The sequence below is a fragment of the Oenanthe melanoleuca genome, chromosome 6, assembly GCF_029582105.1.
Source record: "Oenanthe melanoleuca isolate GR-GAL-2019-014 chromosome 6, OMel1.0, whole genome shotgun sequence".
In the NCBI taxonomy this organism is placed as follows: domain Eukaryota; kingdom Metazoa; phylum Chordata; class Aves; order Passeriformes; family Muscicapidae; genus Oenanthe; species Oenanthe melanoleuca.
The window spans coordinates 26,037,821-26,064,015 of NC_079340.1; the positions used below are offsets into that span (position 1 = coordinate 26,037,821).

General features: G+C 37.4%; 1 protein-coding gene across 6 annotated transcripts in view; it reads right to left on the reverse strand.

Annotated features, from left to right (window-relative positions):
- Positions 1 to 1,400: 1,400 nt before the first annotated feature.
- Positions 1,401 to 26,195, reverse strand: part of GPAM (glycerol-3-phosphate acyltransferase, mitochondrial) — a 30,355-nt gene continuing 5,560 nt past the window's right edge. For 4 of the 6 annotated variants that reach the window (XM_056494698.1, XM_056494695.1, XM_056494697.1 and 1 more), the window contains 18 exons: positions 24,180 to 24,253; positions 21,212 to 21,325; positions 19,870 to 20,019; positions 19,062 to 19,158; positions 17,946 to 18,082; positions 16,570 to 16,669; positions 15,625 to 15,837; positions 15,144 to 15,257; positions 13,120 to 13,205; positions 12,070 to 12,185; positions 11,233 to 11,303; positions 9,857 to 10,121; positions 9,218 to 9,360; positions 7,815 to 7,892; positions 6,889 to 7,029; positions 6,025 to 6,214; positions 5,858 to 5,916; positions 1,401 to 4,695 (listed from right to left, as the gene is read on the reverse strand). In XM_056494698.1, coding sequence (XP_056350673.1) covers positions 4,579 to 4,695; positions 5,858 to 5,916; positions 6,025 to 6,214; positions 6,889 to 7,029; positions 7,815 to 7,892; positions 9,218 to 9,360; positions 9,857 to 10,121; positions 11,233 to 11,303; positions 12,070 to 12,185; positions 13,120 to 13,205; positions 15,144 to 15,257; positions 15,625 to 15,837; positions 16,570 to 16,669; positions 17,946 to 18,082; positions 19,062 to 19,158; positions 19,870 to 20,019; positions 21,212 to 21,325; positions 24,180 to 24,253 — 2,265 coding nt within the window. In that variant the 3' untranslated portion in view covers positions 1,401 to 4,578. The remainder of the gene's footprint in view (positions 4,696 to 5,857; positions 5,917 to 6,024; positions 6,215 to 6,888; positions 7,030 to 7,814; positions 7,893 to 9,217; positions 9,361 to 9,856; positions 10,122 to 11,232; positions 11,304 to 12,069; positions 12,186 to 13,119; positions 13,206 to 15,143; positions 15,258 to 15,624; positions 15,838 to 16,569; positions 16,670 to 17,945; positions 18,083 to 19,061; positions 19,159 to 19,869; positions 20,020 to 21,211; positions 21,326 to 24,179; positions 24,254 to 26,195) is intronic. The other 2 variants (XM_056494699.1, XM_056494694.1) reach the window with 1 other exon arrangement.

Sequence of the window (26,195 nt, forward strand, 5' to 3'; positions counted from 1 at the left end):
GAGACCAAGACATTGCAAATACTATCAGTTTAACAACCAACACTATTACTGTGCTGAAGACAAACCTTTTCACACAAATTACTAATAGCAATTATGCTATGCATCTTTTACTGAAATTTTGCACTGCATAATTAAATGCACATAGATTTGTAAAACTAATAGTTACTCAGCAATTAATTAAATAGCTTTTGTTTCTCTAACTGCCAATGCTTTATGACAGATGAAAGTCAAAAATCTTTTTGGGGTTTATGGTCTCTCAGGCCTGAACTCTGGCACAATACACAGTGATGAACATTTCCTGCATGTTTTTTCAGAAAGTCCTTTATTCTAAAGATAGCACCAACTATGATCATACCTTTTAGATAATTACATTAACAGGTTGGCCAACTTACAGGAAAATAAATAAGGCAAATAACTCTCACCCAGCACTGCAAAACACAAGGAACATCTATAAATAAAAGCTGAAAAGAAAATGTTTCAAGCAGCAACTCAAGATCAATGTGGATCTTACCTTGAAAACACAGGGCTACTGAAAACACGATGTACCATAAGAGAACAAAGCAGAGAGCTCAAAGCAACGATCTTTCTAAATAAGCATGACAAGCTTTTATTGTAGAAAAAGCGAATTAAGAAAAAACTGGAGATAAGTGTTTATCTGACATTTGGGATTTCAAAAGACTGAGAAATAGAAAGACATTTACAGAAATAACATATAAGGTCATCACCAACAAGAATTGGGTTTAATTCAAGCTACTGACAATAATTGAATTCTAAGCTTCCTGCTTCAGCCTCAAGTTGTCAATTAATTGAGCCTTGCTTGCATGTGAACATTGCTAGAGGCATCTTACAGAATCAGCTGATTAGAACTTTTTCTTCCTGAAGAGTGAAGCAGCATCCCTCCTTCTCAATTTAGGTAATGATCATCTATGCAGGTTTTATTATATTAAAGTCCCATTCCAATTAATTCACATTTGCCAGTGCTGTCACAATTGCTGGCAGGTGTTTATCATGCTCCAGGTCAGCTTGAAATCACCATAAGAAGGGAAGTCTGCAGCATCAGAGCCATCCCAGGCTCCTGAATGACACACAAACATCCCCAAGAGAGAGGAACTGCAAAAGAACTCCATGTACAAGAATCTTGTGGGGATGGGGGAACAGAGAGGCAAAATGGCACCTCCACTTTGTAACAAAACAGTGGCTCAGGAGTTGGGATGTCACCTCAAACTGCTTTTAAAGTGTTTCTGCTCCAGGCCACACACTGGTAGAGATACATCTACAAAGAGAGATTTTAATGGTTTCATTTCAGAAACTACCTGCAGTGGGACAAAATTATTGAATTAATTATCTCAGCAAGTTATGAAAAATAAAAAATAAATAAATAAGAAGAACACTAGAAGAGCTTGTTAAATGTCATATTAGCAAACAGTTTAATTTATTAAAATGACTCCAGTACACCTCTGTGCTTCTACAACAGACACAGATTACACATAACAGGTAAAACACAGTAACAATTTCCAGTCAGCAGCTCCTGGCTCATCAGCACAGAAACACAGAAACAACAGTATCTTACATCACCTCCCAGCTCAACCTTCTTCCACGTGGTGCTTGGGGCACTTCTCTGAGGAGCAGGCAGGCAGCTGAATGCAAGTGTGTGCCAATGCTTCCTGATCAGAGGTGTGAGTGCAGCCTGTGCTGCCCAGACTGTGGGCAGGTGAACACATGGAGCTGCAGCTGCACAGGGAGTGCAAGCTCCCCTTCCATCACTCTAAAAACGGGACATCTCCAGCATGTGTCTGGAGAGGTTTTCTCACAGCATGAAAGACACTGGCCCAAAAAGATTTGCACACCTGAGTATGATGCTCATAAGAATTACGAGACTCATGTAAGTCTTTATAAAGTCTTAAAATACAGTTGTGGTAATTCAGGGCCAGTCCTTTCTCTTTTACTGGTTAACTTTACTGAAATCAACTCGACCTGGAATTCTAACAGCAAAGCAAACATGAGAAGTTAATAAAATCAGAAGACACTGAAGGTGTAAATACAGTGCAAGTGTTGGTTTTAGTCTTTTTGACTGTTACAGCCTGATAATTTTACATTCTGTGCTTTAATTTCAGGAAAAAGCATAGATGTTGTGTGTCAGAACACACACACTAGCATATATACACGTATACATACACACTTGCTGCAGAATGCAAGGGCTTCCAGTGGCATATGATTCATAGTACCAATCTATCACATGCAGGTCTTTTTTTTTCATACAAAACCAAAACAGTTTTAGAGGTGCCCCTTCCCCTGCATATATAAGTATCCATTAATGTGTATTCACATGCATTATTACCCACTCATTGATTTATGTTAACCAGATTTATTTTTTTAATTTCTTTTTAATGTAAGCCATAAATTATTTTAGTTGCAACACCTAGCCAGAACACTCCAGTGACCACAGTACTCCTGGGTTTTATGGTAACTAATACCTCCATTGGCAAAACATTCTTAATAAAATGACTCAAGTTTTGTTTGCTTCATATTGCTTCATTTTTAATTTTTTTTTCATGTACAATCTTTGCTGTTAGTACACTTCAGATTTGCTGAAGTGCCGTAAACTATGACAGCTCATTATTCAGAAGCACCTAGATTTTGTTTTTTTATATTAAATGGAAGCCATCAGCAACAAACATTGTATGGAGAATTCATCAGGTGGATGAACAGTGCACATCAGTGAGTATGAGATGAAACTGTTTTCTAAACAGCTGGTAGCCTTCACAAAACAAATTATGTGTGATGTAGTCAGTCCTGCTGAGACAGCAGAAGGACATAAGAACACAAGCGACTCAAGGGTCAGTGTTTATCCATATTAATGTAGCTTTGGTTCAGAAATTTTTTAAGTGTTGTAGAGCACCTGGTTTAGTGACAAAACACATGCATCTCACAGTGCTAACAGTATAATGCTAATAAACTATAAACTGCAGCTTTCCAATATTAATAGCATTTAATAAAAAAATTTACAGAAATATTCTTGTTGACAAATGTGTAGTACAAATGCAAGCTCCTTGGCCACAAACTCCAATTGTGTGCATCAGTTTTGTGCTGGCATAACAGTGCAAGTGCTGGGATTCAAGTATGCTTTTCCATGTTTGTGTTAAGCAACAGAGATTACATGATGAAGTTTGGGGGATTTTCTGCTCACAAGGTGAGAATGTGAGAATCAAGCAAAGTAATGCAGCAAAGGAAATGTTTAATTTCCCTCATCTAGAAGGCAGAAAGGAGGGAAAACACATTTCATAAGCAAACCATCTTCACATACCACCAAGTTATTGCTTCAGCTAAATCAGCTGTACTAAAATACAGGACTTCAGGTTGCAACCTAATCTGCCCTCACATGAAGAGAAGATGAAATCTACAGTGCAAGTCCCTCCATGAAAAAGGATCAAATTGCAACACCAGAGTCCTGTTCCATAGGACAGAATTTATTCATCATTCAGTTTTGCCTATGAATTAATTTTTTTTAAGTCAGATCACAGTCAAAAGCACATTGTTTATATTTCTGTGTTTCTACAGGTACTGCTTCATGCCAATTTAGGTCTGCTCAACAGCAGAAAACAATCTGAACACTTGTTTCCAAACAACTGACGAAATTATTGCTAAATTTTTTAGGGACAAAATTAAAACTTTTTTCACCAACTCAAGTCTATACTCCACTTAAAAAAAATCTGACATCCTATTAATTAAAAAAAATCAAAAACAAAACAAAAAACACCCCCTTGAACTTACTATGGGTTTTTTTTCAATTAAATAATAATCTAAGATTTTACAAGATATTCACATTCAGGCAACTGTCTCCTGACTCATCTGGCTGAATGACAGATGCAATAATAAAAACAACACTACTCTCACATTCTTCCTGACAGCAGTGATTAGTGCAATTTACCACTGCACTACACAATTTTAATAGTGCAAGGTGTGCCGGCTGATATTTCTAACAATCACCTGCTACATGATAGTTATTCTCAGATGTCTGTACCTGTAATTTTCATTAGAATTTTGGCATTTATGTTAACACTTATGAAAAACTATGGCTTTATCCATGAAGTATATAGCCTACCTAAGCAAAATTTTTAAACCATTTATTTAAAACAATAAAACTGAATTGGAATGAAAGTTACTTGGTTAAGCCATAAGCTGTGTTGCCACTAAACTCAAGATCTCAGGGTTAGCTACAGAACACCAATATTGTACTTGTTCATCTGGTACAGTCTTTAAAAGTTCATTTAAAATGTAACACTGATAAAACTTTTTTTTAAATCTAATTCTAATAATTTATCTTATTTTTTTGCAACATGTTTAATTACTTGTATCGAAAGTGTCATCTGAGTTTCGCTGTATTACAACAGGACTGGGACTGTAAGAAACCCATAAATGCACACGTAAGAAGGCACTTGTCTTCCAGTAGTTCAAGTCAAAGAAGGCCTTACCCAGACAGTGGCACCTTATACTTTGAAGGATTAGCAAATGTCCCCAGGCTTTGCCACAGTCTCAAAACCTGTCCTCGTGTCCCTGGACAAAGGTGCTGTGTGTGGTCTATAACACCATGAAGCTCATGACGAATTCCAGTAGTTTCTGCCTGTTGCGCTGAGGTAGGAACGTAGTGCCAAGTTCCAAAATGACATCTTTCTTTTGCTGAGTCTGCTTGAAAACCTGAAGCACAGCATGAACACATGTAAGCATAACCATCTTAAAGGAATCTCCTTTCTTCTGAGATTAGAATGTTATGATCTATACTAAGTTTTCCCTCATTTACAAGACTTTTTTCTTTTTACTTCTTGAAGGCTTAGAGGCAGTGCCTTAAGGTATTATTAGAATTTACTCAATGTTGAAGCCAATATTGAACAGTTATGGAAGAGAAGAAATTGAGAAATAAGTACAGCCAAATCTTAATAGTGAAGGACAAAAGAAGCAATCAAAGGCATCCAATTGGAAGTGTAAGCACTTTAAAAATAAGAATTCAGATGCTATGCTGTAATAGATGCCCAGCAAACATTATCTAGTTCCACTTTTCATTCTAGTTTATCCTGCTGTTGGAAAAGGACAGATTCAATATGTGCTTTCCTCACAGCTGTTTAGAGTCTACAGGAAGACACCTTTACTAGGCCAACTATTGTTGGATCATGCAATGTATCAGAATTTAAAGGCAAACACTTCAAAACCCATACCCAGCAACATTTTGCCTAAATGTCAAAACTTTCAAAATTGCAACACTGCATCTTATCTGGCATTCAGGAAGCCGTGCCAGTCTGATGAAAGAAAAACACTTCACTTGGAAAATCGAGATGAGTGATTTATAATTTAAAATACTAGTGGTAAAGTACAAAATTGAATGTTTATCTTAAAGAACACCTGTATCCTCATGGTGAACACTGAAGGTGTATAAGGATGGTTCTTCTGGAGCATCAATCACCACTAAGCCAAAATTCAATATCTAATGCTTTTTCAAAGATTTAAGTAGACTTCAAAATTAAATTTAGCTGTCACTGAGCACGGAACATGCTCTCAGCCTTTCAATATTGTTCAACAGGGACAGAGTGTAACAGAGGAACTTCATTTGCTGTGAATAAAAATGTCTAGTCACCCAGCCATCCAGACAGGCCTTCCCAGGGGCAAGAAGTGCACTGTTTTGCAACTTGTATTGTTACAGCTCTCAGCCTGAAGGAAACCAAAATGCTCCAAACTCACAAAACATTTCCACAGATACATTCACCGATTTTAAACTGACACTGAACAGATCCCTTGAAATGTCCAAGTTGTGCTCATTATTGAAATGACACTAAACAGTCGCCAGCTCTGAGCACCAAACACTTACTCCAATTTCCTTGAAGACTTTCACTGCATTTTTCACGTGACTGTAGGTAGCACTCTCAGCTGCAAGAGAGAAAACCCAGAGATAAACAAACTGAAGTCCAATTTGGGCTACCTTGTGGTAGAAAGAACAGAATGAATCAAACCAGTTCCAAAACCAGTTTAACATACCATACACAGCAACATTCTTCTCTGTCCTGTTTATTAAGTGCCTGTGTAGCTTCTGAATATATTCAGACTCTAAAACAGGACCACTAAAATTGTGCACAAAGATCACAGCAGAGCTGTATGCCTCCAGTAATGGTCCCAGTAACCTCTGCAGGAAAGTGATGTACTGCTGGTGCTCTTGAGACTGGCTCACCTAAGAAAAGGCAACAAAAGGTTCAGTGACACAGACCAGTGGAAACCAGAAACGACCTGCAAGGCATAACATGGCAAACAAAATAAAAACAAAAGCACAAAAACTTATACAAAAACGAGTGTGGGGCCACAGCACACAGACCAATGCTATTTTTATCTCCTCCAGAGTATTACTACTTTTCCAAGATAAAATTAAAGACATCATACTGTTCTGCAGCCAACAGAAGGGCTGCCCTACATTCACAGAGACAGACAGAAGTTTCCAAGTGTTAACAAGATATCCTAAAGAGTGTTTGTGTCAGCTCTGAGAAAACTAGTAATATATCAACATAAGGAATCTATGAAGTGATATATAGGCTGAATATAAATACCAGCTGGATATGCCCCTTTTAGACTGCATGTAAAAAAAACAACAAAAAAAAAAAAACCAAAAAAAAACCAAAAAATAAATTAAAAAAAAAAAAAAAAAAAAAAAAAAAAAAAAACAACCAAAAAAAAACTAAAAAAAACCAAGATACTTGAGTCTTTATCAGTTTTCAGGACTCTAACCATGCTCTCCCACCTCCCTGTAAAGAGGGTTTATGTTTCTCCAGCTGTTTTCCTCAAGGGAAGGAGATAAGTGGACTGTACAAAAATACTAAGAGTTCAACATTAGTAGCCTAAGGAATATATTACCTTCAGGTAGCAATCCCTCTGCTCCTCTCCAAAATCACTGTCTTCATCTTCCTCATCACTTCTCCAAGATATTGGCTCAGGGAGTTTTTTATTCCACTGCTGTTCTGTAAGACTGGGGCTAACATCCTCCTGATCATCCTGCTTAAATTTTAAAAAACAAGGTGGTAAATAGGTAAAACTCCAAATCCAGGCAAGAAATAGGTTTATTATATAATCTCATCTGACTTAATCAACGCATTTATTAACCAGTATTTGATGGAAGCAGGTGAGACTCAATTATAGCATTGAGAAAAGGAGAGAGAAGAGATATTTGGTGAAAAAGACTGGGTTTTGCTCTTGCTTCCTCCTGGGTGTCAAGGTTTATTTACTGTGCACAAAAAGAAGTTTATGAAGCAAAGACATGCTGAATCAGCTGCCTCTGCTCCTAAGGTTTTCTTTGCACTGTGCACCTCTGGCAAACGGGACCACACAGCAATTCCCCTACAGCCCTGAAACTGCAGGCTGAGGAGTTTTACAGTAATTCTGGGATCAATGCATAGGAAATTAAAAAAATCACAAAAGGTCTGGACTCCTGACTCCTGTAGAGTAGAAAGTAAAAATCTAATAGCTATGGATGTAGCTATGCTACATTTGAAAGGGCTTCAATAATAAAATAAATCAAAAGTTTCAAGACAGTACAAAAAATACACGTCTTCCTTAGTAGCCTTACTGGAAAAATGAAATTACACACTGAAACATCATGAAACATCACAGGCTGGCTGTACCCAACTGTCTGAGGCTTATGAACAGGAATGAAGCAGTCTTGGTCCTGGGCACATTGTTACAAGCTTTCAGTAACAACATATACTTACAACAAGTCTCACCACCAAGCATAAGCCACCTATAGTACAGTGTACACTACTCCTACAGTATCTCTGCCACTTTACCTCAGCCACCAGCAGAATGCCATACTGGATCAGCCTTTCCACAGATTCATGGCAAACTTGATAGATCACCTGGCAAGGCTGCACAACATAAAAGGAATGCAATGAAAAAGTCACATCCATTACATCCATTACAGCAGCATCATTCCCTGCTCAGTATGAGTGTTTTAGATACAGCAGTATTATTTCTTTTATGCAAGCTGTTAAGCTTTTATCAGCATAATCCCAAAACACCACTCTTGTGCTTATCCTGGCAGACATTTTAAAAAATTATAGTGAAATAGGATATTTAAAACATGTCCAAGATTCTTCCGAAATACATTACAACTGGTAGAAAGTCACATTAAGTATTCTCCCTTTTTAATAGCCTCTAATCAAATTTTAGTTTGTTAACAATTCTAGAATAAAATAATCATAAAATTAGAATTATTGAAACTTTTAACAGTAATCTATTTGGAACTTAAAGGAAACTATTTCAAGAGAATTTCAAAAAATTCTCTTACATGTTTTGAAACTGAATAAGAAAACCCAACCTCTTTTACATTATTCATAATCATTTAGGAAATATTTTCTTGGTTAAAAAATAATAACCAAAAAGCAGAAGAATAGTATTACTAAAGAACTCCAGTATATGAACTAACATTACCATCTAGACAAAAATACTAAATTTGACTTATGCTTCTGTGCATAAGCACAAATCAAATATGAGTACAAATGTAAGAACTAATACAAGAATCTCTAGAATTTTAAGTAACTTCTACATACAAGAAAAAGAACACCTAGCACTTAAAATTGAAAGTATGTAGTGTCTGAAAAGTGAGATAAAATCAGCTCTCATCAGTGTTTTGCAACCATTAAAACTGAAGTCAGGCCATGTTTAAAATTGCCACTAAGTACTAGGTGTGGCATGAGTACTGCACACCTATGCAAATAAGGGATATCTTTAGAATATGGAGCCCTACTTCCCAACAATTTCTACCACCTCTGCAAACTCCTAAGAGCTGAGTAGTCACAAAGACTTTTATTTCTTTAAGTAAAAATAAATAAATAAATAGTTTGGGCAGAATGCAAATACAGCTGTGATGATCTAATGACAGGAATGACACAAAGTCTGTTAGAGAAGCTGCTCTCTCAGCTTCCCACAACTCCAGGTAGGCTTCTTAATGCTGCCTTTCTCAGGAAAGGCCTTAAGCACAGCAGAAATGCCCCAGGCCCAGCCCAGCATCACCCCCTTCCGCACTGGCAGGAGCAGCAGGTGGCACTCAGTGTGTGACAGCCATTGACAGCCACCACCACCACACTGCATTGACACTGAACAGATCAGAGCTGCGACACTTGCAGAAAGCATCCTGTAGTTTTAAAGTAACAAGCAGAACAAAAACTGAACAGTTCATGGAATTACTTACCAAAGATACACTGAATTCATTAGAAAGCAAGTAGCACAAGCTGGCAGCTTTTCGGACCAGGTGTTCCTGACTGATTAAACTGGGAGCAGCACCACTGGTACCATTTCTGCACCTCCTGCTCTGAATTGCATGAAGACTGCAGGCTGGAGCAGAAACAAACACAGGCAAAGTTTAATTTTCCAGAGAGCTTCATGGCAAAGGAAACATTAAACTTCTGTTTTGTCCACTTCTGGGTCTAAAAGCAGTCAAATATTACACATGCAATTCAAGAATAAAGACAGATTTAACCACTACTTTGTGTCCAGTAATGTCAGATCAAAACAAAATCTCATTAAATTACTGCTCACCAAAGCACAAGTTTTGCCATGTTGGCTCAGAACTCTGATAGTGTCTTGCCTATGGCACTGACCAATACACAAATACTTCCAAGAAAGATAAAGGATGAGGGGAAATAAGAATGGAAACATTCCTCAAACAAAATACAAGTTTGCTTTAAAACTCTTTGTTTAGGTAAACATGGGTTGAAACAGGAAGCAAAAAAAATATTAAATTAAGTAACATGAGAAAATGATGGGGATTTTTGTGCAGATACTTTAATGGTTACAAGGAAGTCTTTCCTTGATAAACCCCAAAACATACCAATAACAGCCTCTTTAATGAATACATGAAGTAGTCCATTGCTGTAGAAGTTGAGTTCAAAGACAGCAGGTATTGTGATGCTGGGAGTGACAAAGAACTCATTGTTCCTGCTCGTGTTTGTGATATTTACACAGTTCCCCAACAAGTGGATGGCATGCATGACAACATCATCAGAGTTCCCTGAAAATCCCAAGTCAAAGTCACGGGCTAGGACCTCCTCCTTCATGGAGAAGAAATCTTCTACCAGTCTGGAAAGATCAGTTCCCTAGAAATAAACACAAAATCACATAGTTAAATAATTTTTCTGCACAGGAGTCTATCAATAAACCACAATCACAATATATCAAACACAATACACTAACTGCCAATAATTCAAAGCACAATAGTCATATCAGAAAACTAATTTTCACTGAGGTTTTGATGAAATAGTTCCATATTTTGAATTACATGCAATTATATTTTACAGTCATGGAACTATTTGGGAATGCAAGGTTGTTCTTTGCTTCTTGGTTTATTTCACAGCCTGCAGAGACCTGAATTACCTCAAGACCATGTCAGAGGTACCATATTTCCATTACCTATGCTATAAAGTGAATGATCAATTAGCTGGGAATATTGGACTTAACAGAACTGAACAATTGATTTGGAACATGAGGAAAAGCCTTTCCTCAGGCACCTCCTTATCTTGTTTTCTGTCAAGATGGAGTTAGATTACATTATAAAATGCTTCTTTGATTCCACTGCTTTAGGGAAATTGGAAAGACTGGACTGATAAGAATGGTGACACTTCCTACACAAACAGGAATATACAACTGACCAATGTTTTTTCCATTTGTTCTCATTTACGTGCAATAAAGCTTTAGATTTAAAGAAATTTCAGAAAAAATGCAAAACAAACTTGTAGGAGAAAAGAAAACTTCTTCCAACTCTCATGCACAAGACTTAAGGTAAACATTGGCATCATTCTGCCATTGTGATATAGTATTTTAGTACTGAGGAACAAAAAAATCTGTTTGGAAATTAATGGAACAGCTTCTAGAGTATTCAACAGTGACTTGAGATCTAAAAAACAACCCTAATACAATAAACGAAACCCATGTAATCTTTAGAAAAAATAACATTTTGAATTATAAAGATCTATTTCCACATGAACATTTATTATCATCCCATCAATACTGGCTTGTGTTCAAGTTCCCACTGCTAACTAAAGTATCAGCACTCAGACCATCTGAAATCCATTTTAATTTAAATGCATCTTTCTTTTTTTTATCAGTATCACACAATAGTAAAATCCATACTTTTTTTTTTTTTTCTTTTTAGATAAGTTAACAAAGACAAAGCAGTGTTTGGCTATTTAAGCAGCACAGAAGCCTTACCTGCCTGTGTCTGTACAGCAACAAACAGGCAACAATGTGAGTAGACATCACAGCACAGGACTTGTCAGCAGCTAGAGGTGAACAAAATAAACTTGTTAAGCACCTGAGACATTCATAACACCATTACAAATGAAAGAGTACCCACTATTTAAAAAATAATAACAGTGATGTGGGCATAGAACTGTACCCACCAAATGAAATACAAAGTGTATTATGTCTGTCTGGAAACAATATTAAAGTAATCAAAATAACTTGGACTAAGAAGACCAAATAAAACTTATACATTTACTATGGTAAGTACTGTTTTCTGTGCATCTCTGGTACCACAAACCACAGATCTACTGACTGAAGCATACACCACATAACCTATAAAACCTGGCAACACTGGTCCCTGCAGCTAGATGAGCTCATTTGTGATAATGCCATTAAGACACTCCAATAGTTCATTGAAGGGAGAAGCAATGAGTGTACCAACATGACAATCAAGCACTTCAGAGTACAGAAAGTTTAGCCCAACAAAGAGAACAAAAATCTTCTGCTTGATCAGAAAAAAGAGTTTATTAAACTTTGAAGAGGAAGGAGGGAGGCAAAGGATGGAGAATTGTCAAGATTATGTAAGTCATGAAATGGTCACTTGAATGGAGACAACTAGGAAGTGTGACATTACCACACAGAAAATTCTTGCTGTCAGCAAAACCAAGCAGGCAGCTGACAGCAACCTGCCTCAGTGGAAGGTGTCCCTGCCCATGGCAGGGAGGTTGAAATGAGATGATCTTTAAGGTCCCTTCCTATCCACACCACTATCATTCTGTGGCAGTGATACTCCTCAGCACTTACTGAACAAAATGTGCTCAGCCAGGTTGGATATCAGCTCTCTTCTGAAGGGTTCACTGGTGATATCCCTGGAGTTGGGCAGCGAGGCCTCTGCACTTTCATCCACAGTATCATTAGGTCTGAACACAGAATAAAAATTAACATGGTGACATTTACACTCTGATCAAAATGTAAAGTAATATCAACTGATTTTTTTTATATACAGTAACTGAACCACAGCACAAAATACCATTACAGTCTGGTAAAGGCAGAAAATGTTACTAGCAAAAAGCTCTACCAACTTTTCCTGATTATTTCTTTGCACTGTACAACAATCCATGATAAGAGTACCAAAAGAAAAATTGCAAGCTTTTTCTATGGCTACTCAGGACTTTGCTGTAACATCAATTGGTCTTTTTCCTTGAAGGAATATCAACAATAGAAAAAGCAAATTTGCCTAAAAAAAACAGAGCCTTGTCTCTCCACAAACTCGAAATGGTCTTTTGTATGGACTTACAGCTTTCTAAAGGTACAGGACTGTCTTTGTCCCCACCAGGACCACAAAGGTTTGTATAACTCCTGAAAATAACAACTAAAATGGGTATCTAAGTAACAAATGCAGAACTAACCCTTGAGCAGTTCTGACCCTTGAAAACAAGGAGTACTCACTCACAGGTCCCATTTGCTTTGGAATTATTCCATAAACCTTGTGAAATGTTTGTGAGGTTTAAAACAAAATCCTTTAATTTTCACAATGCATGTAATTTCCCCCCCCAAATTAATCTATAAAATTTATTATAAAACCAACAAAGGTTACTAACACAAAAAAAAAAAAAAAAAAAAAAGAGGAGAAAAATCTACTTGAATTTCTTTGAACAGAACTCATCAGGAAGAATGTAACTCTTATAATAAATTGCAGTTATAATTGTTTAAGTTTTGCACTTTCCTAGAAACAATTAGATTATCCATGGGGAGTTCAAACATTGGTTGGAATGTAACGCAGAACACTAAAAACATAAATAAACAAATCTCAACCTGTCCTCCCTTTCAACAACACCCCAAAAAAATCTCTACCTTGATGGAAGTATAGCTGGTAACAAAGCTTGTTCCAAAGAAAGAGGAGCAGGCACAGGTTTTTGGCTTTGGCTGTTTACATATTCCTGTTAAAAAAAGATTTGTTATTTTTTTTTACTTTTTTCACATTATTCCTGCATTCAATTGAGAATGCTATTACAGGAAAAAGGCAATTATTCAAAAATGCAACTGATTAAAAATAGCCCACACTAAAAAAGCATAATAAGGTCAGAGATATTAAAAGTTTTCAACAGCTTATTCACTTTTGACTTTATTTTATGCAGAAAGACTTCCTACAGCAAGGAATCTGTACTTCATAAAAAAACCTGCAATGAAAACAACACATAACCTCTGTCAGCACCCTGTAGAGAACAACTCCTTTGAGATGAGTTCCACGATTAAATTAATGAGAACTGCCTCATTAACATGAGTGAGAGCAAAGCCTAGCACCCATTCAGAACCAGCATGGAGACTGTAATTATTGCTTACTCCTGCCTTCCTCAAATGCCAGGAGAGAGAACTTCTCCAAGGGAAAACACTAGTGTACAAAACTCCAGTTGCAAGACACAAACTAAAGCCCCCAGGAAGCAGGCAGGGTACTGCATGCTTGGAATTCCTGAATCCAAATTTCTCAAAAGCCAAACTCCTCTCCTTATAGGTTAAAATTTACACTATTCTGTTTTCAGGACACTGTGTTCCCTCAGTTTCAGCACAGAATGGGAAACTAAAGAGCCACTTAACCTGCTGGTCAGGAAAACAGTTCCCTCCCAGGAAAGCTGCTTAAAAGACTTTCACAGCCTCTTTCACACTCTCTTCTGTTTCCAAGCCTGTGCTCATAGAACTGCAGATGCCCAAAATTAACCCCCAAAGCTCATCTGCTTTAGAAAAACCTGCAATGACACAACTACAGTTATACTTCTGCAAATCTGAACTAAGGCACAAGTTAATGATTTATGTCATTTATCAACGTTCTAGAGCACAATAAGGAACACAGGTACAAATAAGACTTGACAGAAGCTGCTGGGAAGGTACAGAGTGATTAGCGTTTCACTAGATTAAGAGGGCAGATAACCCTCTTTTCCTTACACTGAGCCAAGAAGAGTTGTTAACTCCCTACCAAGAATAGCCCAAACCTTCCCCTATGGAAGTGAATTAGTATCTTTCCTACTACACTAATTATAATGCAGTGCAGCCGGTCACAATAATTTCATGCTGTGGTAACTGAACCCTCCAAAGCTCTCCAACCCTACTGCTTTTTCTGAGGGAAGTAGGGCAGAAAGAAGAACACCTAATTAATTTGAATAATGTTCTAGTAAGTTACTGTTGCAGTGCTTAATCTTATTAAAGTCACACTAAAAATAAGGTATACTGTGACAGAATACAGATTAGTGAAATGTAGATTAGTACCAGCAGATTCTGCAAAGAGATCAGAGAAAATTCAGAGTAAAGGCAGATACTGCCACACTACCCCATTCTCTGAGAAACTACAGAACAGTATATGGTGAAGGACTGTAGGTAACAGTTGGGAGCTAATAATGAAAGATGACTTTCAAAGAATATACAGATTTTTATGATATATTACGCACGACACTTTTATAGCTACTAATTTGCTTAGCAATTTTAAAAATCCAGTGAGATAAATGCCCTTCCTCAACTATTGCAGATGTCATTAAATTAAACTGGAAAACAGTATTCAGCTTCCTTCAACTCCAAATGTCTCTACAATGTAAAGAATTACTAAATAGTATAAGGATCATTTTACAGACTGCTTGTTAAACAAAGAACCCCATCAGTAAGAATACTGTTTGAAAACCAATGTATCAACTGTGAGACTATTTCAGCTTAAAACAAATGTGTCCAAAGACTCACACATTCATCAAAAACAGGGATACTGCCAGAATGGACTGACACAGATAATGCTAGTGATGATAACCCACAAAGATAAAATCAAAATAAATGTGCCCCACTACTGAAATACCAAAAATGCCAAACCTTCAAAAAGACCTTCAAGATACCAAACTTACTTTTAAGGAAAATGGTTGTGCAAAATCTACTCTGACACATCCATAATTCTTCCGCAGCATTCTGAAGACTCCTCTAGCTATACTCCAAAGACTTTCATTCTTCTTAGGCTTGCCCTAGAAAACATAGGTAGTTATTTTGCTTTTCTTCCACTTTGCAATTAAAAAAAATTTAAAATTAAAATGCACGTGACAGCAGACAAAGCAAGGCCAAGCCTTTGACACACCTTTTAACTTCAAGTAAATCTAGAGAATTATTTTTCTCCATAGATATCCCCTTGAACATTTTACTTGTCATGTCATGAATTTGCACTTAGAAGTGTGTCACCTGTACCTCAGCACTCCCTGTTTTGTGATTCATGGCTCAACACGAACCCTGAGACCATGGAACAGAGGACCAGCACAACCTTTAACTATGCAGCACGTTTTTCTGCACATAAGCAGAAAATCCCCTAGGCAAAACAAGTTGTTTGATTGCTCTTACCAGCTGCTCACTGTTATAGTGACCTTCAATGATGCGATCATAGGAGATTCCCACAGGTATAATTAGGACATCAGGAGTAGCATTTGAGAAGAGGGCATCCACCACCACAGACAGAAGACCCGCTCGAGCTCCAGATGTCTTTCCACTTCGAGACCGTGTGCCTTCCAAGAATATTTCTAGAAACTGCTGCTGTCTCAACAATTCTTCTATGTGCTGAATCCAAAAAGATTGGAAAAGAGAAAAAATAAGTATCGAATCATACTGGCATATATATGTATAATAACATACAATTATATTTCAAATACATTGTTGGCAACCATTTCCTTTTAAAGGCATTGGAAGATCACGACTTGGCATGAGTACTTGTGGAAAAAAACCCCAGTAATTAATTAATGCCTGACACAAGCCCAGACCTATGTGCAATGAATTTGCATGAATATACGAGCAGTATAATGACATTTGTTCAAAAAGCATCTCTAGCAATGGTTGGTTGGTGCAGTTGATTCGCATTCATCTTTCCTTCTGGTTCACCAGCACATCCCATCTTCCAAGATGCAAATACAGCTACTACACTGAATGGCACAAAGCATTACATCAACCCATCACGAACAGAGACTTCCATTGTGTTAAGTGGATCAGTTAGAGATGCCTCACAACAAAAGACATCAGTGAAACAAGCACAAGTTAACTCAGAGAGCATTAATTCCACATTCTTCCATAAGGATTATGCAAGGTGGATATCTGCTCATCCTCAAAGGTGCTGAGCACGCAATCTTCTTTACACAATAAATTAAAACCTTCGTACAAAAATTAATCCCCTTTTTGAAGCATGAAACTTAAGACAAATTCAAAGCAATAAATACATTTACAGAGTGATGGAACTCACTTTCCCACTTGCCACCAAGTGAAAAGCTACCTACAGAAAGACAGACAAGAAATACACACCACATAGAGCAAAGCTCTGTACAGGAAATCCTTACGACCGTCAGGGCTCTGATCCAACTTCCGACGGATGAAAAATCCTCCCAGCTTGCGGATCAATGTGCTGCACACCAAAGAAGGATCACACTCATTGATTTCAGTTTGTAGGAACTACTACACCCCCAACAAATAATTCCTTGCACACAACAGGCATTCAAATAACTTGAAATTTTTAAAACTAAACTGTATTACACTACTTGCACATGATGGGACTACACAAATATTTCTCTATTTCACTTATGAACAGGCTTCTTTACAGTGTCTTGCTCCATTTCACTGCTCTGACAGGCCACCGATCAGGAGATTCTTGCACACTGAGATGCTGGTGACCCATAAAAGAGTTAACCTGAGCTGGCCCTAATCTGTGCTGTGCTGCATGCTCATGGTGTGCTGCACACTTCCCTCAGCTACAGAATCAGCTCAGCCAGCTGATTTTAGCAGAGCAATCTGCAGGCAGCTCCCACTTGGCACCAGCAATTACACCACCTGCACGGTCCTGCATTTATCTCATAGTGTAGCAAGAAGTTCTCATGAGAACATCCCTTCTGCTTGACAGGGCTATTTTCTTGCAAGAAAGTTTTTTACTGGCTCAAAAGACCAAACAGGAGTAGTCCTTTCTGCAGACAGGGTGCTATGTGTGGATCTTGGGCCTGCTGAATGCTGCAGAACTCAGAGTGCCGAGGGCCTAAAGTAATGTTAGCATTATCATGCTAAACTTTCTTAATTCTGCTGGCCCTAAGAACTAGCTAACTAATTGATAATTTATATCAATGCCTCTTTCACTGGAATTATGACAGACCAGCATCTACTGGTGTAAAACACCCACAAAGTCAAGGCATTCCCCTTCTTTCCTCTTAATTTCCTATAATGGAAAGTGGAGTTTTAGGTATCAAATATGCCCAAATTCTGTCTCAATGGCAAAATGTTATCTAAAATACCTCAGGTTCTTCAGCCACCAGAAATATCATTTAAACACAGACTCAAGTGGAATATTTTTCCACAAAGTATTATTCACCTAATACTGCTGCTGCTCATTAGCCAGCTCACTGAACTGCATGAAGAGCTCATCATCCACAACTCTTTCTGCCACATCTTTTCCTTAGTCACCTAACCACTCTGAGTCTCCAAAACAGGAATATCCTTTCTCCTTACCCTACTAAGGTTGTAACAGAGCTGCTCAGAAGGATGCTGTGATGCTCCCTCTCTGAACATGTCATAGGAACCAAAGAAGTTCTGCATGATGGCCCAATAAGAGCAAGGTAATTTTACACTTGGACATTTTGTGCTATAGGTCAGATCCCACCACCTCAGTCTTTTTTCAAATAACAAGAAGTTATTACCTGAAGATGGGGATGTTGAGATTGTTCCCTGCAGCTATGTAGGGTGCCTTGATGTTATGGCAGAAAAGAATGAACGTAAGAAGCAGGTAGTCAATGTGGGACTTGTGAACAGGCAAAAAGATAAGAGGCAAATTCATCTGTGTTGGGGAGAGAATGAAAAAAGAAACAAGTCAGTTGGTAAGAAACATGGAATATTACTCCTTTTCTAAAATCCACTGTTGAGATTGCCAGCATCATCTTATCTGAACTGATGGTATTTTCCAGTTACCATAACTGAGTTTGTTTACTCCTGGTTTTCCTTCAGCTAGGACAATGAGAACATTTTAATCAACTTATCCTCAGTCTTAGTTTTCATGGACTGTGGTTTTCAATTGTATCCATTACATTAACAATGATTAATCACCCAGCTTCTTCAGATTCACAGTGTTGAGATACTACTCAAACAATTAAAGAGATGTGGAAAAATCCTCACTGCACCAAAGTACTGATATTTCTATTAGCTATTAGCAAGGATTTATGAATAGTGGGTTTCTGAAACACAGTATTAAAAAAAAACAAAAAAAAAACCAGAAATGAACAGAAACTTTTCTATTTGTTTCATTTAGCTAATCAATTTTTCTAAGATAAATCCTGCAAGAAGAGTTAATTCATTTGACTAATTTCAATAAATATTGAAAAACAGGAAACAGATTGCTAGTAAGAAATAGGAAAAGTTTTTTTCTTAAAAGTTTATGCCAAATCACAGCAAAAGTGAAAAGTCATGATTAGATCTACTAATTTATTTGCTGGCTGTCTCACCTCAGAAAACCGGAAATTATGTTGGATGCAAAGTTATCTGAGATAAACATTCAGCCTGATAGTTAAAATTTGATCCTGAATCAAAGGGAAGTCCAGAGTTCACATAGTATTTTAGGTTGCACAACTCAAGGAGCAGATATTTAATTAAGAACACTGTTTCATAGTGTTCTTATTGTATTTCAAGATATGAAACAGTTCTACCTACAATCGCATTTCATACAGACTTAGCAGAACTCTCACAGAAAGAGAAGTGTTGCAAACACTATTAGAAAACCACTTCAGAAATCTACCTTACTGGATTTTCCCACCCTCCCTTACCTCTGTTGCTGCTTTGACCATTTCTATTTGACCTCTGTGGATCTGGATATTCCAGAAGAAGCTGTTAAACAACTTTAGTAACACCCAGCCAGTCAACCTAAAGGAAAACAAACACAACCCAAAAAGATTCATTTATTTCTGCCTCTGTTTTATACTGCTTCTGTATGACAAAAGGCAAAGTCAGTTCATCTCATAACCTATATTCAAACAAAGTTACTATAAAATGCAATTGCTAAACAAGTCAGTAGCCACATTTCAGCCTCCTGTAGTTATGACACTAATCTTGTATCAACCTCAGTGAAGGCTGTGAACTAGGAATATGACAGAGACAAAATCCTCCTTAATAGTAAATGTACACAACACAGAAGAAGATTTTATCTAAAATAAGACTTTCCCTGAGATATTTATATTTACAAATAATAATATTGAATAGCCTGATGGAAAAATTGTCTTTCAGTCTATGATGCTGCAGATAGCTGCTCTTGCCCATATGAGCCTGAAGTAACAAATGATGCCAATACTGGTCTAAGCATTAGCATCAAAACTAGTTTTGGGAGAAAAGGAAAAGTTTGTATTTAATATCTTAAAATATATTCCTTGGAAAGGCAGAGGATTTCTACTGCATCTGGAAACAAAGAATAACTACTATTTTTATTAGCTGACATTAAAAATGGGATTTTTATGAATAATGTATTTTTAGAATAATTATTATTCCTGCATCATGTGTCACAAGTTCTGTTGGTACTATGCGGAAAGAGCTTGTCCATCCTTCCACTCACTGACAATATCAATGAGACATTTTTCTTACCTGATTAAAGCAGGTGACACATTTGCTACCATTTCCTGGAGAATTTTCCTAGCTTTTTTCTTCACTTTGTTGATAGCTTTAGGATCCGTCTGAACAAAACTACCTGGAGCACTTGCTTCAGAAGCTTCATCTACAATGGCCTTCTGGACTCTAACATTAAAAAGTAAAGTTTAGAAAACAGCCCCACAACAGAAGAGTCCAAGACACAGACAACAACAGCTCGGAATGAACTATGTATTACTACAGGAGTAACTTGCAAACATAAAAAGCATCCACACTGAACTATTGCATACTCCAAATCCATTAAATTTAATTCAGTTTTATAAACCCTAATTTCAGAGGCAGGTGATGATTGAATGGGCTCAAAGGTGACTATTTCAAACAGTTCACAGGTACTTAAGTGACTGCCAATTTTCTGAAATGCTTAATAAAGTTAACAATTCAGGGGAATGGGTGCAATCTGTTTTTTTGCTAATGTTTTCTTTTTTCTGCCACAGCAATTTCACTTACCTCTTTAGACAGATTCATGCAGTTGCTATTTTGAACTTCTAGATTATTGTTGCCCTCGAATTTTCAGTTTTACAAGTCCAACAAAATTTTATAAGGGCTATTTTCCCCCTTTAAAACATATTCAAGAGACACTAAGTAGCTTTAAAACACCATGACTGTAGCACAACACAGTCTGCTTTACTTTTCAAAAGCAACACTATCAGCTTCACATGGGATTGAGCTTTAAAAATTCAGGAGAATTAGGAATGTTAATGTAGGCAGTGTGTGTCCTCTGACAAAAGTAGCCTCAAGGAACTGAATTTCTTTGTGTCCAAGGAAAACTGATACCTGAACAGCTGGTCAGGGGCTCAAGATGCCATTTAAAATGAGGCATATGAAACACAAAACAAGCTCCACAAAATTAAGGCTGGGTACTCCATTCTACAGCCTTTTTGCATTTTTTGCTGCACTGTCCGGGTATATACTCAGGGTACTCCAAAATGCTTCTTTCCTATTATTTCTGAAACACTGACAATCTCTGGTGACTCCAGTATGACTTCAGTGGTAATGATTTACATGAATTAGATAAACAGGAGTTTGAAGAGCTCTCATGTAGCAATTTATTTTTCTGTGTACTGTCTGCTCTTCCCCAACTACACACTATTTATTTAGAGACTCCCCTCTTTTACTATTCCAACAGAAATTAAAAGCTACATTCCTGAAAAGCTGTGGTAAAGCTACTGCATCTTCTAGTATTTTAAATAGTCTTGACTTTCAAAATTTGCAGTTTCTAAATTAAGGCATATTGTAATGTGCTAGTAATTTAAAAACAGTTAATTTTGTGTCATCTTACCTGCTGCTATTCAGGACATTTTCTGTCAGGTTCTTGGCAAACATACCCTTATGAACATCCCTCTCTTGCACAAAAAGGACATAACAAAAGCGTCTCGCAAGCCACCCTCTGTACCTACAAAATACAAAGGGTATTTCAGTGTGATCCTCAAAATATTTTGCTGCTAGAATAATAGCATTAAAAATAACTAAAAATACAATTAAGAAGAAAAAGTAAGGAAAATTTTATAAATGGCTGTCTAAAAGCTTCTGCATCTTCTAGTAAATTGCCAATATCTTCATGCTATAGATGAAACAACTGATGCATAGCACAAAACACCTGAGACAACAGGGGTCTGCATCCCTTCAATCCAGGGTGACACTGGCCTTAAACACCCCCAGAATCCCAGGAACGTAGCAAACAAACCAACATATACATTTCATCTGTCCCCTGGAATCAACTCGCCAGCTCAGAGAGGCCAAAAGTGTTGATTTCCAATGTGGTGCCCCTTTCCACTGAGGAAATTAAATGTCCAGCTAAGAGATTTGTCCACTTCTTCAAGAACACCAAGCACCCTTGGAAAAGCTGCTCACGTAAGCGCAGGGTAAACTCTCACAAACACTTTTGAAAATATGTTTGCATTAGCCATCAAAACTAAACCCACTTTCTTAGCTTTTCTTCCTTTACAGTTTTCAAACACCCAGTCCTATGTGTCTTTTCCATACCTTCTCCCAGCAAAGTTTTAGCAAGAGTATAACACAAAGTAATCAGTAAATCTCACTACAAACTCAAGTGTTTAAGGTAACTTATGAAGACAATCTCTTCTTTTTAAATTAACCCTGTCCTCTACTCTCTCAATCATACAAGCAGAAATCACCTGAGAAAATGTTATTTGGAATATAAAACATCACAGAAAAATGCATGTGACACAGAAATAGCTTACACCACATTCCCCACAGTGGATATTCATCACCTCTCCTCACCTCCCTCATTTACCAGGCCAGCAGTGGACAAGCCATCACTTACACAAACCAAACAACTGACCCCCAAGCAGCAGAGCTGATGAGATGGGGCAGAATTACCAGCTGGATGAAAAATTAAATTCTGGCAATTCCTAAGCCCAGAGCAGTAAGTACTGTGCAAAACCTCTGCCCTGAGGTCTGCTGGTGCAATGCCTGGCTGCTGCTCCAGTGAGTGTCCCAAACTGACATGTGGGTGACAAAGCTCATGGTGGTTTCCAGGCTGGAACGCTGCCAACATCTCACCCGTTGTCATCACCCGAGCTACTGATCCTGGCTGTTACACCTCCCTAGCACATTTCAGTAAACTTATACATGTGTTACAAACAGCGAGGAAAGACGAGACAGAACTTTTACACTGCAAAAGGCCAAAGCCCTTGAGTGCACTGTAATTAAGATGGGTGCACACGCACAAGCCATGGGCACAGAGTGGCACGGAACGATTACACAAATATTCAGACCAGCTATTCATGCTGTCAGAGAAGAAGACTGGTAACTCTGTTTTAATTGCTTTTTTCCTTTATCCCCCTTTTCTTTGGAATTTGAGAGCCTTACTAATTTTTCTAGAAAGCAAAGACTAAGGATATGCTTCTTTCTGTATTTTTTGGTAACTGTGAACCTGTCAGAACAGCATACAGCTATTGCAGGGATCTGTCAAGGTAGGAAGGCATCTACACTCATTTTACAGCTTAGACATAAAGTAGTTTAATTGGAAACATCTGTTTTCTGATCATGTAGCAATGAGAGAAGACAAAAACAACACAGAATGGACCAGTCAAGAGACATTTAAAGCTGGCAGTTGTACTCAGATAAAGGCTGTCAATACAGTTACAGCATGCTGGCAGTCAGAGAACCACTCCTGCTTTCTAAGGCCAGGAAACTGTGACTGTGTAGCACCATGAGACCTCAGAACTTCATCAAAATTGTCCATTTTCACACTATAATGACACTGTATTTCTCACTATTCTGAGCTATATGTGTTTATTTCAGAATAATTCATTAATCCATATTTTTTTCTCCTTATATTTCCAATTCAAATAACTTTGACCATTCAAAACTATTCAAGCATTAGACTTCCAAAATTAATTTTAAAAAATTAAAACAGTATTTCTGTTATTTTTCTGTATTCCAAACTACAAGTTCAACTCTTCAAAAACCGGTAATTAATTCAAATTTAATAAAGAACAGCCTCTAACATTAGCTTTCTCCCTCTCGAGCACACACAATGCTGCCTTTCTTTCACTCAGACACTTTGGCTCATTTCTTTCAGGCTGTTAGCCTCTCTTTGTTTGCTCTGACTCTACAACAAACACTGGAGGACCTGCTTATGCTAATGATTACTGTAAAAAAAAAACTTAGCAAGCATTATTATCTTTCCAAAGAACAGAATATTTTTGTAACATTTCAGTATCTTCACCCCAGAACACAAGATATAACACAACAGCACAAAGACATCTTCATTTTTTAGATTTTTTTCATTTCTACCACACTTTTCAGAAGCTGCACTCTGCCACTAAGGCAGAGAAGAGACAGATTCATAAGACATATCCAGGTTTAACTGCCATAACTGGTAATAGTCAACACCTAAATTGTGAGCCAGATCTCCTCAGTAAATTAAAGTGCAGCCTGAAGTCATTCTCCATAAGGGAATAAATCAGGTCCCCTCAATATTATGCTACAGATACTGCCATTTGCACAAAAGGAGAAAGAATTTATTTTGTAAAAAAATTCTTGGCTTTTTGTGAAACAGGTTTGACCCCTACACTCCTTGTCTATAACCCCAAAGGACTTCACCCAGTTCCTAAATGCACACAGCCAAACTTAACAAGCACATTACTGAAGTCAGCACCAAATTTCTGCATTTTAGGACCACAATATATATCAACTCAATATACATCACAATAGATTGCTCTGTCATAAAATCAGAGCATGCTGAACTTTAAAAGCAAAAGAAACCTTTGCTACATTACCTTGTATGTGTTTCATTGATGTATATGACATTACGTAGACCCAAAGAAGGAATACTAGAATTGAAGAAGTTATCCTGTAAAACCAAGAAAAAAAAAACGATCGATGGATTATTTTATTACATAAAAATAGCTTTGTCTGTTACATTCATCATAACATTTAAGACAATGCAATGTTTTTCATTTGTATTATAAGCAAAGCCAAAACCAGAGAAATGCTGAACCTGCCTATACAGTACACAAACTTCTAAAGTGAAAATGGAATTCAAATCACTATTCCCAAGTCAAATACTTTCAAAGCATTCTCTAGGCTTTACTGTGTGGTTGTACTGGTTACACTCTTCAAGCCACAACATTTCATCAGATCCTGTTGTAATATAAACCAGGACTTGTCTGTATATAATACAGAACTCATCTTTGAGACAGAACTTCATTAAGCCACACTGGGCATTAGTGTAACCACGAGTATTTGACGCTCAGTCTGTAGCACCCAGTTTGCCAGCAGAACAAGCATCATGTAACAACAGCCCAAGGGTCAGGATATCCATCCATGGTTAGGTGGCAAATCTCCACATTCCTGCTCTGCCTGAACAATAAACTCAGTCCAGCCTTGTAGAGCCTTGTTACTCTACATGCCAAGCTATTAAGTAGGATGAGTTTAGGAGCACTTCCACAACAAATATTCCTTAGCAGGAAGATCTAAATTCTACTCTTCCATAGTCCACGTGAATACCTTGACCAAGAGGCTAATTTCTTTCTATCCAAATGATACATAATTATAAAACTGGTACCTTGCCAGCAGTGAACTGCAGCTAAAACTACTGGAACAGTACATGTCAAAGAAGACCAAAAAAAGGACAGCAAAGGAGAAAGATGGTCACCAGCAACAGCAGAGCTGCAAAACAGCCTCACCATCAATTCTGCAATGCGAGTCAGGTAGGAGTCATTTGTTTGTATTTTGTTTAGGACACACCATTTGCCACAAAATTAAAATATATGACTGCCCTATGTTATGTGCAAATCAGGTAGAAATTATGTGCTACAGTGAGAGTAAAGAGTCTTCTGCTCCCTGCTAAAGCACAACTGTCCTGTACAATCAGTCAATTGTTGCTGTAAGGTCTTAAGAGGAAACTTCAATGTTATGCTAATTTCTTTGACTATATACTGCTGAATTTTTGTGGATCTTCTAAGCTGATGACACGTTCTGTCATGAAGAGAAGCAGGACAACAGAAGGAAAACGAGAGGGAGAAGCAAGACTTCCCACTCTCAGCATTGGCAAGTTGTTATTTTGTGCAGCACACTTAAAGAAATTTGCTTCATTAATTCCTTTTCTTTAAGAAGAATAATGAAAAAGGTAGTTCCTTTGCAAAAAAAGCATTTGGAATCTAATGAGAGGATTATTTTTGTTACTGTCTGTGCAAGGATGGTATTTTTTTCCTTACAGAAGTCAACAAACAGCTTAATAAGTCATGTCCCTTTCCTAAGTGGGATCTCAGGATAGTTAATTAGTCTTTTATTAAATGGACAAGATACAGAACAAGATTAATATTTCTAAAGCGTAATTCCTATTTTGAGAGTAACAGCTAAATTACTAGCAGGCTAATTACTAAATGCATAAAGACCTAAGCTGAGGATTCACAAACACCTTTCCATAAGTCAAAACACTTGACTTGTCTGTTTGAAGTAGTCTCAGTTTATCTAATTGCTTGTCTTGTTGCCCATATCACACACAGCCTTCACAGTACATCTGGATTTCTATACCACATTTGTACGTCACTGCTGCAATTTTCTGTTCTGGGAGAGGAACAGAGTGAAATAACAACCTCTCTTTGGTCAAAGAGAGAAGCAAATTTTCCCTCTAGCCCAGCCAACAAAGGTGTAACTGAGTGCAATCTAAAGCCCGGGGTGTACACATAGCCAAATTACATGATTACATTTACTGTGCCATTTATCAGCATTTTGCATCTTGAGCTTACAGAAAGCCTGCCCAACGCTGTTCAATAAAGTTTACATTTTAA